Source organism: Acipenser ruthenus, chromosome 5, assembly GCF_902713425.1.
Source record: "Acipenser ruthenus chromosome 5, fAciRut3.2 maternal haplotype, whole genome shotgun sequence".
NCBI classification, from domain to species: domain Eukaryota; kingdom Metazoa; phylum Chordata; class Actinopteri; order Acipenseriformes; family Acipenseridae; genus Acipenser; species Acipenser ruthenus.
Genome location: NC_081193.1, coordinates 26,083,777 through 26,098,711, shown reverse-complemented (window position 1 = coordinate 26,098,711; position 14,935 = coordinate 26,083,777). Strand labels below are relative to the sequence as shown.

At 39.7% G+C, this 14,935-nt stretch overlaps 1 protein-coding gene across 2 annotated transcripts in view; it reads left to right on the top strand.

Moving 5' to 3' along the window:
• The window catches only part of LOC117402960 (potassium voltage-gated channel subfamily KQT member 5-like), a 259,050-nt gene that overhangs the window by 215,840 nt on the left and 28,275 nt on the right, over positions 1–14,935 (top strand). For both annotated transcript variants that reach the window (XM_034004698.3, XM_034004697.3), the window contains exon 11: positions 8,991–9,208. In XM_034004698.3, coding sequence (XP_033860589.3) covers positions 8,991–9,208 — 218 coding nt within the window. The remainder of the gene's footprint in view (positions 1–8,990; positions 9,209–14,935) is intronic.

Genomic DNA, 14,935 nt, shown 5'->3' with positions numbered 1-14,935 from the left:
AGTTTTTATTATTTTAACAATGTAGACTACTTTGCAAAGACTAATTGACCAAAAACTGCTGCTGTAGTAGCTGTGATAGGATTAGAAAGACATATTTGTTTTTTTTCTTTTTTTTAATTAAACACATACCTTTAGGCTTCATTTTTCTAGTTATTATTTCAATTAGAGTAATTAGCATTTAGGGTTTTGCAGAAAATGCTTTTTATGAACTTTGTACAGTATCTGTTTCCTGTATTTGAGGCAAATTAACTGGACCATATGGATATGCAGACACAAGAAGAAGACACAGCTGAAACAGCTTCTTTAATTATGTCCAAGCTGTTTTGTCTCTGTTTAACCCTGAATGCCTAACCAAAAATGAATCAGCTGCTTTAATGTTGGTCTTTGTAAAGGTATCCGTTTTCTTCTTAGTGAAATGACAAGTAATGTGGACCTCTATCTCCCCTCACTCCTAGTAAGCTTTTTTGTAATAAACAGAAGCTCTTCAGGATGTACACGTCACGGAGACATAGGTACCCAGCATCCCCTCTAGTCACATGATCTTTGAGAATGCAAACTAACAGCAGGTGCATGATCAATTACAATATCTCCTCCAAGTGCCTTCCCACTTCCCCCTCCCTAGGGACTTTTTATTGATTTGGTGGGTTTTTTTTGTTTTTTTTTATAAACTGCTTGTGTTGTTTTCCTTTCTGCTTGTTGCCTGCCCTAAATGAACAGTAAATACGTAATTTTGCATACGCAACCCCAACCCCCCACCACCACCTCCCACACACACACAGACACTACCAACCAGCCCTTGGAACTTTTATTCTGAAGAGAAGTAAAGAAAAAAAAAGAAGCATGATACCTTTATTGTACATCATTTGTTACAAACAATTATGATTTGGGCCTACTAAGACAGGACAGGTATCAATCTTGTTTTTTGACTTTCTTTAAATTCAGAATCTTTTAACATGCCTGTGACAGGATTGGCAGAGGTTGAGACTCAGAGACAGTTTGAAGTTCAAAATAAAGCTTTTTAATAAACAAAAATAATCAAATAAATAGGCACAAGGGCCAAACAAAAAGGTTTCCAACACAAAATAAACACAAAACAAAACTTACAAATAAAGTTTCCAAGCTGGGCGTTACCTTCACTGGTCCAAAAAACACAGCACACACAAAAACACTTCTCCTCTTCCAACTGGGAGGCTGAGGCTATGCCAGGTGGCTAAGTCTATAATTGAATAATTAATTGACTGATTGCTCCCACCTGAAGCAATCAAGCTGGGCAGGGAAGAGAATTTAACCCCTTCCCTGCTAGTATTTCTAAGGGCAGAGCTCTGCTCTGCCACGATGCCCCATTGCAATGCCCAGCAAGCACTGACTTGCCTGGGGCATGAAGAGGACTACAGTAATGGGGACCTTTAAGGAATATCCGATGACAACAGAGGGCGAACCAACACGAATGTCACGTGGATAAGCATATATCCTTAGGGCCGTACAGATTACTGCAATGCTAGCTCTGTGCTCGTGACACGCAACCATTCATTTGTAGTGCAAAGTAAGGTACGCTAGGCTTGTTTGATAACTTCCACTTGTTATTGCTATACTGGAGCATCCTCTCGGATCTGGCCTGTGGAGGCTCTGTCTGATTCAGTTCATTAGCTCGGAGCTGCAGGATTGCATGCCGAGAGTGATGGTCTCAGCTGGGCTTCGCTGGCCCGTGTATCTTTCTTGCCAGAAACGGTATCTTATAGCTTACAGTACTCCAGGGAGCAATCAGTGGCTCTATGCCATAATATTGTTTTTATCAATTTTTCAAATCAAGCTAAATGGTTTTGAAAAAAAAAATCATTGTGACATAGCACAGAACACACTGTACGGCATGTATACATTAAAGACGCAGTGCATTACACTTATTTGCAGTTTATAAACCTGCAGCAAGATTATGAGAAGCAACACTGTAACTGAAAATACTGCAGCAGTTCTACAAAGCCATGCTGAGCCCAGCAACAATTAACAATTAAGAATAATACTCAACATTTATTCTCCACATAAATCCAATGATTAATCCTCATTATAACACATGTATGTGTCGCAACTAAAATTCTAACAAACTTCGAGATAAGAAAATTAGTTTAATCTTTTGATACTAGCAACACTAAACTAAACCAAAAAAGGTATGCCATAGATTTTACTCAATTAGAATAAAAAAAGAATGTTTATCGTATGCCTAACATACATAGAAGTGAGCACATAAAAACTAAGAGGTAGCCCTGCCACACCTATATAAACCAGCCAGGACTGAGCCGTCTCCAATAGAAAAGCTTAAAAGGAAGATGTTTCATTTAGAAATGAAAACTTAAAATCACGTTTGGAAATTTAACCATTACTGTATGGTTATTTACCTCTTAAAGACCCTAAATCTGAATCAGATATATCAAAGCTGCTTACAGTGTCTGTGATGCAGTCATGGCCCGCCCCCGAGGGCATAAAGTACTGCGCTCACAGACCCCCGAGCCATCGCAATTATTGTGTTTACACAAATATTAAGCAATATTATTACGCTGTGTTAGTATATTGTGCACTACAGCCTGTTGCTTGTTACGTCCCACTGCTGCCTTGTGCCCCGCGTGAAGCCAGCGGCTTGAGTCGCTCCTTCCCAGGGATCCAGCAACATAAGTCAGCTGACTTTGTGCTCTCCCCTCGGGCAGCAAATACACGATATTTATATAACATTAACTGTAATTGTTTAATTACTGTTTTTTGTGGAGAAAAATTTCTCTTGTATAGAAATCTTGTGTATATATTTCTGTGTTTTTTACAGATACTACGCGCACAGCTACAGGGCACAGCAGCGCGACACAGGACCATGATATGTGCTTCAGCTGTGATTGCTTTCAATCTCATTCATAGTATCTTGCTGCCGCTTTATAGCAAAGGCTGTTAGTACCTCGAACCAGCAGGCTTCCCTCAGTCTCGTGTGTGGTACTGACTGAGTGCTTTTGCCAGTGGCCTGTTCTCCCGCCTCTGAAACTCTTTCTTCCTGCTTCTGAATCTCCCTCCTCCCTCCTCTGAATCTCCCTCCTCCCTCCTCTGAATCTCCCTCCTCCCCCCTGTGAATCTCCCTCCTCCCTCCTCTGAATCTCCCTCCTCCCTCCTCTGAATCTCCCTCCTCTGTCCTCCCTCCTCTGAATCTCCCTCCTCCCTCCTCTGAATCTCCCTCCTTCCTCCTCTGAATCTCCCTCCTCTGTCCTCCCTCCTCCGAATCTCCCTCCTCCCTCCTCTGTCCTCCCTCCTCTGAATCTCCCTCCTCCCTCCTCCCTCCTCTGAATCTCCCTCCTCCTTCAGCTGCTTGTTTAGAGCTCTTTCAGCTCAACAGAGACTTCTGGGCTTGATGACAGCAGCTTCCCAGACCCTTCCATTGGGTCTAAGCAGAGGCTGTCCAAATGGATAGCAGACACAGTCAGGACTGCCTATGAGCTGGCCAACTTGCCCCCTCTGGAAAAGCTCACTGTCTACTCCACCAGGGCATGGCAACTTTGTGGGCTTTATCCCACGGAGCATCTGTCAAGGACATATGCAATGCAGCGGTGTGGGCTACATCCCATACCTTTACTAGGTTCTACAGACTGAATGTCGTGGATCCTCAAAACCCTTGCTTTGGAACTAGAGTGTTAATGGCAGCACCTCAGTCGACCCTTACAACACAGGCATAGGCTTAGCCTTGTAGCATTCCAGTCGTTCTGCAATCTTGCCCTTGTGATGGCTTTGGTACACTCACCCATATGGTAATGGTTACATTTCGTACTTGAAAGGGAACGTTAGGTTATTAGCATAACCCTGGTTGCCTGAAATAGAAATGTAACCATTAACCTTCAAGGTCACTGCGTCCATGATTGCAGCAGGCTTGAAGGAAAAATGACATGTACTCTGTGAGCACAGTACTTTTATGTCCTCAGCAGCAGGTCATGTCTGCGTCTCAGGCTTTGCAGGCAGCTTTGATATATCTTATTCAGGTTTCGGGTTTTTTAAGAGGTAAATACCCGTACAATAATGGTTACATTTCTATTTCAGGGAACCAGGGTTATGATAATAACCTAATATTCTGGCTTCTACAAATTAACAAATTAATATAATACGTGTATAGAGCTACATTTAAGTAGATAACAGTAACAATATTGTTGATTGAGTTTATGAAGCCAGTTTAATTGCTCAGTTTTAATCAAGTGAAATTATGTTATCATTGGAAATGCTCACATGAGACTTGGGGGTCAGTCTTAATTTTGTCTGTCACTTTTCCATGAAGGCACACAAACACACACACGCAACACATACACAGTAAGGTACAGAATTAAACAGGTAAAGGCTAATGATGAAGATAGGTTGCAAGAGGATCCGTGCTCTGAGTGAAGCAGTCCAAAGAGCAACTAGAAACTAGACGAACACAGGTGCAGATTCAATACGGCGCCTCTGTCATTTCCCTGTTCTATGGCAACATTTATTCACACTTTCTTGAGGTTTGGATTGTGTTCCAGTGGTGTACAAAGGAGCAACTGGTATAATGTATTTTCAAACTCTGTACCATGGGGGATGTGTTATTCCCTTGGAAGTTTCCTGTAAACTTTACCAAGTTCAGATTGAGAAAGCATATGTGTTTCTCATGATGGAGATTCTTTTACATATTCAATGTGCAGAGACTTGTCAGGCAGACTACCTCAGAGAAGGAAAAATACATACTCTAGTTTCCAAATATAATAGACGTGAAGAGTCTAATAAAGGAGCTGAAAGTATATCCCCTACAAAGATTGAAAACCAAAAACAAAGTGTGTTGGCTAACAGTGTATCAACACTTCAAAATAAGAAAGTTACTTTCACATGTTGATATCTTGGGACCTTCACCTGAAGAGCAGATAACATAGAGAAATGGAAGCCACTTTGGTCTTTTCAAGAGTTAAATATATATGTGTGTGTGTGTTGCATCAAATTGTTTAAAGATTGAAACCATTGCCGTGTCCCCTCTTTTAGTGTCCTATAACTGCCTGCTGCCTGCCAGTGCCTGTTGCATGTGCTTTGCTTGATACGGAACTGAGCGCTTTAATCTCGGTTTGCATAACAGAAAGGCGGACATAGCACATCCATCTTCCTTTTGATTTCTTTAAAGGGCTGTGAAACAGATTAGACCTGCAGTTTTACTTCATTTCAGGGAAGCTTTATGTTCCCCCCCTTGTGGTATTTGTCTTTGTCTGGCACCCATATGCTGAAATGCTATGCAGAGTCAAGTACATCAGGGTTTTATAACCGTTCAACAAGGGTGTGCAATTCGTATCCCCCGACGTCCGGGACAACAAGATTTGTCTGATGGACAACAAGTTTTGCCTTTATACTTTGCCCGTTGGGCAAGTAGTTTTTATAAATTTATTTTTCCTATGTTCGTTCTGTTGCTAGAAAGACACTCCAGGTATATTTCTAGAGAGCCACGCAAGTTTCTGAAAACTGAATTGCGAAAGTGTTTACGTTCCACCCTTATCACTTCTGATTGGAAGAAGCTGATCTTCTATTGGCTACAAAGAACCCCAGAAATGGCTGCCTGAGAGCTACTGGCAATGCTCTTAAGGTGTTACCGGTATTTACGTTTTTTGTAAATTGATACTGCTTTCTTAATACATGAACCTGGCATTTAAATGCAGCAATCTAGTAAAGTTACAAAAAGAATGGTTGTGTAATCTTAAACTAACAGGAGGTTAGTTATAATAAGCAGCCTATAATGCATGTACTTGTTGGGGTGTTTACTGTTTAGAAGCATTTCAAGACAAACTTTCCCTGGCAAAAAAAGACAGACTAAATCTCATGACAATGTGTTTATGTATTAATTCATGTATGTATTTATTTTTCACTGAGAGAAGTGCAGGGAAAGAATGTTGCCCTCCCCAAAAAAAAAAAAGAAAGAGGTGAGGTGGGGTCATAGGGAATCTTTTGTGTATCTTGAAGAATTTAGTGAACCCGTCAAGCTACAAGGCTAGATCCGCCCCTGTTAATCATTAATTGATTGTGTTCACTGTTAAATAAAACCAAAATCCTACAAGTTATAGTCAACTTTTTTGTGTGTGTTTTGTGCGACGGGGAGGGGGCAAGTAGATTTTTAAGTAAAAATTGCACGCCCCTGGTTCAAGGATTTATCGCTCTTGCTTGGCTCATAAATCCTAACTCATCATTGCTTCCATGCTGCTAACCCTCTTCTGGGTGTTCTTTTATGTTTCAGGTCCATCAGTGTCATGCAGAATGTTATACCCGTGTATTAAATAGAATTCAACGAGCAAATAGCCTCTGACAGACTATCAGCTACATTCAGTGCTGACTGGCAATTGTCTTTGGTTTCCTTATCCTAGAAAACATGTTAGCTCTGTCAGGTTTCTCTGCTATATGCTGTAGATTAAAGTTCATTGAGCATTGCCAAAGATATATTATAACATATTATATATTTAAGGCTGTTTAAATGTGTATATCTGTTGACTGAGGATTAAAGGAAATCGTGCTAGTGCAACTTGCATGCTGCAAGCAGTATGCATTTGGTGACTTGATTGCATGCTATCTGATGTTCACCGGGGCAATTTCTCATTTATTTCAAATTATTGTACACTGAGACTAACGGCCATATTAAGGCCTATTAAGTCAATTAAGCTTGACAGTTTAATAGTTTCACTTTCAGCAGTAAACCATTTGGAAACATTTCAAGACCTTGCTGCCTGCATGTAAATAAAAACAGCACTGCACATATACTGTAGTGCTGCGTTAAGCAGTGCACATATACTGTAGTGCTGCATTAAGCAGTGCACATATACTATAATAAAAAACAGCACTGCACATATACTGTAGTGCTGCATTAAGCAGTGCACATATACTGTAGTGTTGCATTAAGCAGTGCACATATACTATAATAAAAAACAGCACTGCACATATACTGTAGTGCTGCATTAAGCAGTGCACATATACTATAATAAAAAACAGCACTGCACATATACTGTAGTGCTGCATTAAGCAGTGCACATATACTATAATAAAAAACAGCACTGCACATATACTGTAGTGCTGCATTAAGCAGTGCACATATACTATAATAAAAAACAGCACTGCACATATACTGTAGTGCTGCATTAAGCAGTGCACATATACTATAATAAAGAACAGCACTGCACATATACTGTAGTGCTGCATTAAGCAGTGCACATATACTATAATAAAAAACAGCACTGCACATATACTGTAGTGCTGCATTAAGCAGTGCACATATACTATAATAAAAAACAGCACAGCACATATACTGTAGTGCTGCATTAAGCAGTTTTTGATTATTAAAACAATAATAATAATGATTAGTGGTGGGCGACGATATGAAAATTGTATATCGATACCGTGCACCTATTTCGATATCGATAAAAGTCTTTCAAAACACAGAAAATATATAGTAACATAATTGCAATATCAAACATATCAGGGCCGTAACCAGCCATGAAAAATCACGAGGCACTTATGCATAGTAAGTTACAGTGTTTATTGGGGGCAAGCCCCCAAACCCCTATAATATTCACAACCTCTAAACTATTGTATAGAATTGTTAATATGTGCATAAACTGTGTGTGCTAAACTGCATTTACAAGCTGCTTCCACTAGCCTTTTAGAATTGGAATATTAATAAGCTGGGTTCGCTAAACTGTGGGCTACCAAGGTTTTTTTTTTTTATTCCTTATTATTAGGCTGATATATACTTCTTTTTAATCAGCATTATTACTTTGTCTCACCTTGTAAAAAAAATCACTAATAATCCTTGGTTGTTTCGAAGCCATTCAAACACATTTAACTAATAGTAACAGCTATGATGGTATGAACTGGGCCATATGGTGTTGCTGTAGTCTGCAATGACAGTAACAGATTTTGAAGAGCACAGCAATAGATATCAATGGAAATTTGAATTACAACGAGGGATGGAATGCATTTTAGTATGATTTTAACCGAGGTCCGTGCGTCAGGTGCCTCATAGCTGGCTACAGCCTTGCATATATAGACATTAACAGATATTTACTAAGAAAAGCAATAACTTACTTTAACTTAGTGGTGCTTTGCTTCACAATATCCATGGAGAAAAACAAGATCTTGTTAGATTGTTTTACTATTCCATCATCAGCCACCTCAAAACCGAAATATTTCTATACTTCACTGCACACAGACTTTCTAGACAATCTGGAAGTGACTGAAACTTCAGCTGTTCTGCATGTAAATGCTAACTCACGACACCTCTAAAAGTATTAAGTATGGTGTCATGCCGAATATTGCATTATTTTAAGATGTGTTTCGATGTTTTAAAAGTACATCTCATTTATAATACCAGAAGTTTTAAAAAGACATTAATAATAGTGTAAGTAATCACATGGACAAAATGTAATGAACCGCTGACTCATTAGCATATCTCAGAATAATGCCAATAGTGTTTAATGCAGCATGCAAATAGTGTTTGGTACTTAAATACTAATCAATGGAATACAGTGGTTAAATAATACTTTAGTGTGTGGTGTTTGCCTACAGGACTGACAATGATTGGTATGTATAGGGTTTGTTGTATCTTAATATAAAATAAACTTGATTATACTGCATTTGTACTTTTAGCAGTATTAGCCATACAAAGTATGTCTCTGTGAGCGTACGTGAATTTGTTTTTTGATATCGCGATATTGAAATTATTATTGATATCGAACAATATCGATATTATATCAAAATATCGATATTGGTGTCCATCACTAATAATGTAAAAAAGGAAATCTTTCCATTTCCATTCAGTGAGTGGTGTTCAGCATAACCACCCTGCAGTTGTTAACACATCTACTACAGTATCTGTACCTATAACATGTTAACTGCCTATCATTCTATATTGATAAAAAAAAATAAAAAAAATAATAAGCTTCAGGGAGGATAACCAGTTATTAAGAATTCCTCTCCCTTTGCCTCTCTTGTAGCCAGAAGTTAAGCTTTAAGGAGCGGGTGCGAATGGCCAGTCCAAGAGGCCAGAGTATTAAGAACAGGCAGACGTCAATCGGGGATCGCCGGTCGCCCAGCGCTGACATCACAGTGGAAGGCAGCCCAGCCAAGGTGCAGAAGAGCTGGAGTTTTAATGACAGAACCCGGTTCAGACCCTCCTTGAGGCTCAAGAGCCAGTCCAGAACCACACCAGATGGTACGCGGTAACCTTCATGCCTTCATGTTGTACTGATGCCAAACTGGGCAGTGTTCCCTGACATGTTCCCTGACATTACTGCAAATACTAGTTGCAGTTAAAGGGGTATCATCTACGTTTTACAAATATTTAATTTCTTGACCATTAAATATCCTATTATATTTCTGCTTTATTTGCTGTGCTGACTAACTATTCCAGCTGAAATGGTTACTGAAGCGAAAAATAATAGGATCGACTACAACATGAAAGTGTTGTAGTTATTCCACAAATGAGGACAGCTGATTAACCCACAGGTCAATTGGGTTGTTTACGGCTCTCCTCATGAGTGAAATAATCACAGGACTCTGAACATTCATGGAGTACTATGTTTACATAACAAGTGCAATGTATGGGAAAGAAAGTATGTTTAAGCCAATATTTAACAGCTGTATTTGGAGAATCACTTTCTGTAGAATGAAACTCTGCATCTGCTGAGCTGTTTGGATCAGTGCAGTATATTGGGCAGAATATTATTCTTTTATTTCCTTTTGTGGAAAAGCTGGTGGTTTGTCATGGAGGGAATCTAACAACTGCATAAAACAGGTATTGGTATTGATCAGAAGTTTCCTTTCTTTATATCTTTGGAGTAATACTTTTTATGCAATACAAATATTTTAAAACCTTAAAATGGCTGTGATCATGTCCTCGTAGGATCCAGAAACAGTTTTCATTGTGTCTCTGTTTTGTGACAGCGGTCTTCTTTATGTACCGTGGCATCACAAACCAGCTTTCTCCTGTCAGCTGGAGTCCATTTTGCTTTGTGTAGCTGCTGGCACCGTCGTTTATGCAGTACAACCCCCTGGCAAAATTGTTTTGTATTAGTTACAACCCACAGTGGATAACAAGAGGGCATTAACCAATAAGATACGCAAATGTCAAAATGAATCATCTGTCTCCCAAGACTGACTATGTTGCTATATAAATAAATACTATACTAATAATACTAATAAAGAGTGGCTTTTGTGACAATATCGGTAAAGAATCTCCCTGCTGAAGGCAATATCACACAAACAAGTCAGCATTTGTAACCTAAGGGAAATAATTAGCCTTTTTTGATTATTTTTTTTAAAACCTTTGTCGTGCGAGATGACGCATGTCTGCGCAGTATCAGAGAAAGAATGCTCATATTTGAGCAGGGCTAACTGAGTCTAGTGCCGTGGTGTCCAATACGTTCGCCACTCGCCACATGTGGCGAATTGATTCTCATCATCAGTTATATATTTTTTAAAATTTCGAAACAATGTTCAAAATTTACATTTTTGTGTATGTGTGTGTGTGTGTGTGTGTGGAAAATGTTTTTCATAAGACAGAGACTGGGAGTGAAAATATATAGCGTTGGCACCCGTAGCCAGGTGTACGATGACTGCACTGCACAGTTCCCGACGAGTTGTCCTGTGATAAACATCGTATTTGTCCACATCCTATATACTGGTAAGTTTGAATACGAATAACATTGCCAGATTGTTTGATCCACTTATTTAATTTAATTATTTTTATTTACTACAAGTTTTTTATCTGATTATTTATCTACTATTCAACTATTCTTTTATTATGATTACTTTGGATTTTGAAGGTAATTAATTTGCCTAAATATTTTTTCCCTTATTTCTGACATGGATAGGTTTGTTATCAGAAAACGGCAATGCAAACCCGAGAGAAGTGCTGACTCGACTGACGATGAAAAAGCCTCACTACAGCGGAAACTGCAGCAAAGAAAAAGAGAGATTGGAAGAAGTTTCATAAACGAATGAGAGTTGGAATTTGCAGTCGTGAAAAGGAATGAAAAACGTTGTGGAAAGGAACGAAAAACTGGTGTGTATGCTGTGTAAAAAAAACGTTTAACGAAAACAAGGTGAACAGTTTGAAAAAGCCTTTCCAAAGCGCCCCACAACAAGTTTGATAGGAAGTTTCCTCTTGGCGACTGAAATCCAGTTGACGAAATCGCTCATCTGAAGTCAAATTTGAATCAGCAGCAGCAGATTGTGAAACAGTTTCTTTCATCGTCTGAGCTGTTGACTTTGGCTAGCTACAAAGCGGCGTGGATTCTGGCTCGAAAAAAAAAAAAGTTTTCAGATGGAGAATTGGTGATAGAAATCATCTGTACAATTATGGAAACTTTGAAATTATGAACCGAAGACAAAAAACGACATCATGCAGAAGGTTTGAAATCTGCAGCTGAGTCACCAGACGGTTGCTTGTTGATTGCAAGATTTGTCTCAAAATCTTGAAGCCCAACTGCGTGTTCAGTTGAAGAACTGTGTCTCTTTTTCAGTGGCATTTTCAGTGTCTTTTTTGTGTCAAAAGACTTGAAGATTCACAAAGAAATGCTGGCAGTTTGTAGGCTGAATGACCAAACTCGTGGCGTCAACATTCTTGATGCTTTCAAAGATGTTGTGGAAAAGTTTGAATTGGATTTGAAGTTGTTAGCTTCAAATGGATGGTACACCTACGATGATTGGACAAAAATCTGGATTTGTCAGTCTGCTGAAGCAGCATCTGACAGCGAATGGCCTTAATGGCGATGATTTGGTCTCGCTTCACTGCATTTTGCAACAAGAAAATCTTTGTGCTCAAATGGCAGGGAAAGACACGCTGAAAGATTTGATGGACATGGTTATCAAAATCGTTAATTTTATTCGTAGTATCGCTCTGAACCATCGACAGTTCGTGGAGTTGTTGAAAGAAGCAGAGTCTGATTTCACCAAAATCGTCTACTTTGCGAATGTACGGTGGCTGAGTCGTGGGAAGTTCTTGCAACGATTTGCTGCCTTGCTCACTCCAATCCGAGACTTTCTTGCTGAGAAAGGAAGTTGGCAACTTGCGCTGTGATTGAGGGTGAAGCGTGGTAATGTGACTTGCGTTTTCTGACCGACATCGCCGCCCACCTGAATGAACTGAACCTGAAACTTCAGGGAAAGGGAAAGCTGATTTGCGGTTTGGCACAGTATGTGCGAGAGTTTCTGTCAAAACTGAAACTTTTGGTGGCACACATGAACAGTCAGGATTTCACGCACTTTCCAAATCTGCAGCGGAATGCGGAAGACGCTGATTTTGACCGGCAGCGCTATGTGAATTGGTTGGAGAATCTGCACAAGCGCTTCTCTGATTTTTAAGTTTTTGGCTCGCCTTTCAGTTCATGCAAGATCCATTTCACTTTGACATCTATAATTCTCGACTATCTCAAGAGCTTGTCGGTCTGCTCTCCCTCAACAGGCGCAGTTTTGAAGCAGATTTGCTTTCGCTTCAAAGCCAGATCAATCATCATCCGAAAGATGAATCTGTCTTGATGTTGTGGAGTCGGCTTTTGAAGGAAAATGAGTTCATGGTTCTCAACTCTGGCATCGCAAACCTGTTTTCAATGTTCGGGTCAACGTGGCTCTGTGAAGCCACTTTTTCTGCAGTGACTTTCATGAAGTTGAAGTATCGATCGCAGATTCTGGATGTAAATCTGGAGGCAGAGTTGAGATGCTCAGTCTGCGAAAAGTTTCTGGCGAATTTCAGGACCTTGATGAAAGAAAAATATTGCAAAGTGTCACACTGAATGTTTAAATTTGAAATAATAAATACAGTATCTGACTATTATGCTATGTTTCTTTTGTCAGTATATACATACTACTGCTGATGCTTTTTCTGGATAAATAATGGTTACCGTATTTTAAACTCCTAAAGTTACTGTGTTTTACTGTGTATCAGTCTTGATTTGATGACGGTTTACAACCTCAAACCTACTTTCAAAAGGTTGCGCATCCTATTTATTAATATTGCATATATTTTGTATCATGTGGCGAATATGATGACCTGATCGCCACAAGTTTGGCGAGCATTGAAATCTTATTGGACACCAATGGTCAGTGTATGACAGTGGGATTTGCGAGACAGCAAGGTGGGTTCATAGAAATCTTTTACCTTTTGGTGTCAAGAGTTTATCCCAATTCACCTGTCTCTTGCTGTTCTAACCCTTTTCACGTGCAAATTGCGCCCCTAGTGGCAAGCAGATCTAATTTCAAAAGACATACTTTGAAACAGGACGTGAGCGCGACGTGGAGCCATTATTATTGAAATGGCACAGCAAGTTACTACCAGCCCAAAGGAGCTTTTAGCATGACCTTTATGACTACATGAACATGGCTTTGACAGTGACTGTGTTTGTTTGTTTGTGTTTAGTTTTTTGATGTACTTAAATTGAATGAATGAAATTGAAACTGAATAGTTAAATACCCTCCCCTCCCCCGTTTTTTTTATTATTTATTTTCTGATAAAATGGAACCCAGTCTTTCTACTGAGCTTTGACCAGAGTGCATTTATACAAATGGCTGGGCTGAGAAGGAGTAAATCAGCCATATGATTCATTGTTGATATTCCTGATTGTTAGATTAAGTAGCTTCAAATTACTTTTTATTTATTTTGTCACCTTTCCCTTCCCTTTTTATGATGTTTGCAATTATGTTGAGTGGGTCTGGGTTCTGTTGATCCAATACTGAAGTCATTAGAGTGTTCTCTGTGCGTTTGGCAGGAAATTTCAAGGACTGAACAGACTCCCTCATTCCATTCAGATTATGTACTCTTTAACAATAAAATGTCAGTATCACATCACACATATGTTATAACAAGACCTGTAAGGAGTATTGGACTTTGCTGTGCTGTTTTCTGTGGTCCCAGATCACTTGAAATAACCTTCAGTACTTTTGAAACATTATGAACTGCTTTGGGCAGCTCCGATCTGCATCAAAGCTAAGTGGTATTGTTTTCATTTTTGGCTGCAGTCCTGGAATTAGTGTCTTCATTCTTTCCAGAAAGAATGATAGAAGTCTGTAGATGCACCTATTATTCCTGACTGTGGTCAAGACACATCTCTTAATAAATAATTAAAAAATGATTAGAACAATTGTGATTCTGAGAGCTTACTGTATATCGTTACTAGTCATTTTAGAAAACAGCTAACCCGAGTATCTCCTCCCCTGACAAGGTGGCAGTATTTCAATTACAGGTTACTTCTATTGCGGTGAGCAGGTAAATCTTGATTCCTGCAGTCGATTGAAGGGTTATTTTTTATTTTGTATTTTTTTTTTTTTTTTTTAATTTAGTAGTCGCCATTTGATTTTACCTAGTTTTTCTCCCAATTTGAAATAGCAAATTGTATTTTTAGGCTCAGCTCACTGCTACCACCCCCGCGCTGACTCGGGAGCGGCGAAGACGAACACACACTGTCCTCCGAAACGTGTGCCATCAGTCAACCACTTCTTTTCACTGTGCAGGCCCGCCATGCAGGCAACCCAGAGCTACAGCGTTGGAGGACAATGCAGCTATGGGCAGCTTACAGGCAAGCGCTCAGGCGCCCGGCCAGTCTACAGGGGTCACTGGTGCGCAGTGAGCCGAGGACACCCTGTCCGCCCCCTGGGAACTCCCATCCACGGTTGGCAGTGGAATAGCCTGGACTCGAACCAGCGACCTCCAGGCTGTAGGGCGCATCCTGCATTCCCTGCAGAGCGCCTTTACCGGATGAGCCACTCGGGTGTAAGTCAGGGTTATTTTTAAGTAGCATTTTGATGGCTGGGAGTACTTTTGAAGATAGCATCACAAAAATCTCTTTAATAGCCCTTAATTAATAGAACCCTGTGGCTACAAGTACTAGTGGGGATGAAGGCTTAGCTACATGTTCTTTTCTATAGGTAGCTTGGCTTTTTCACA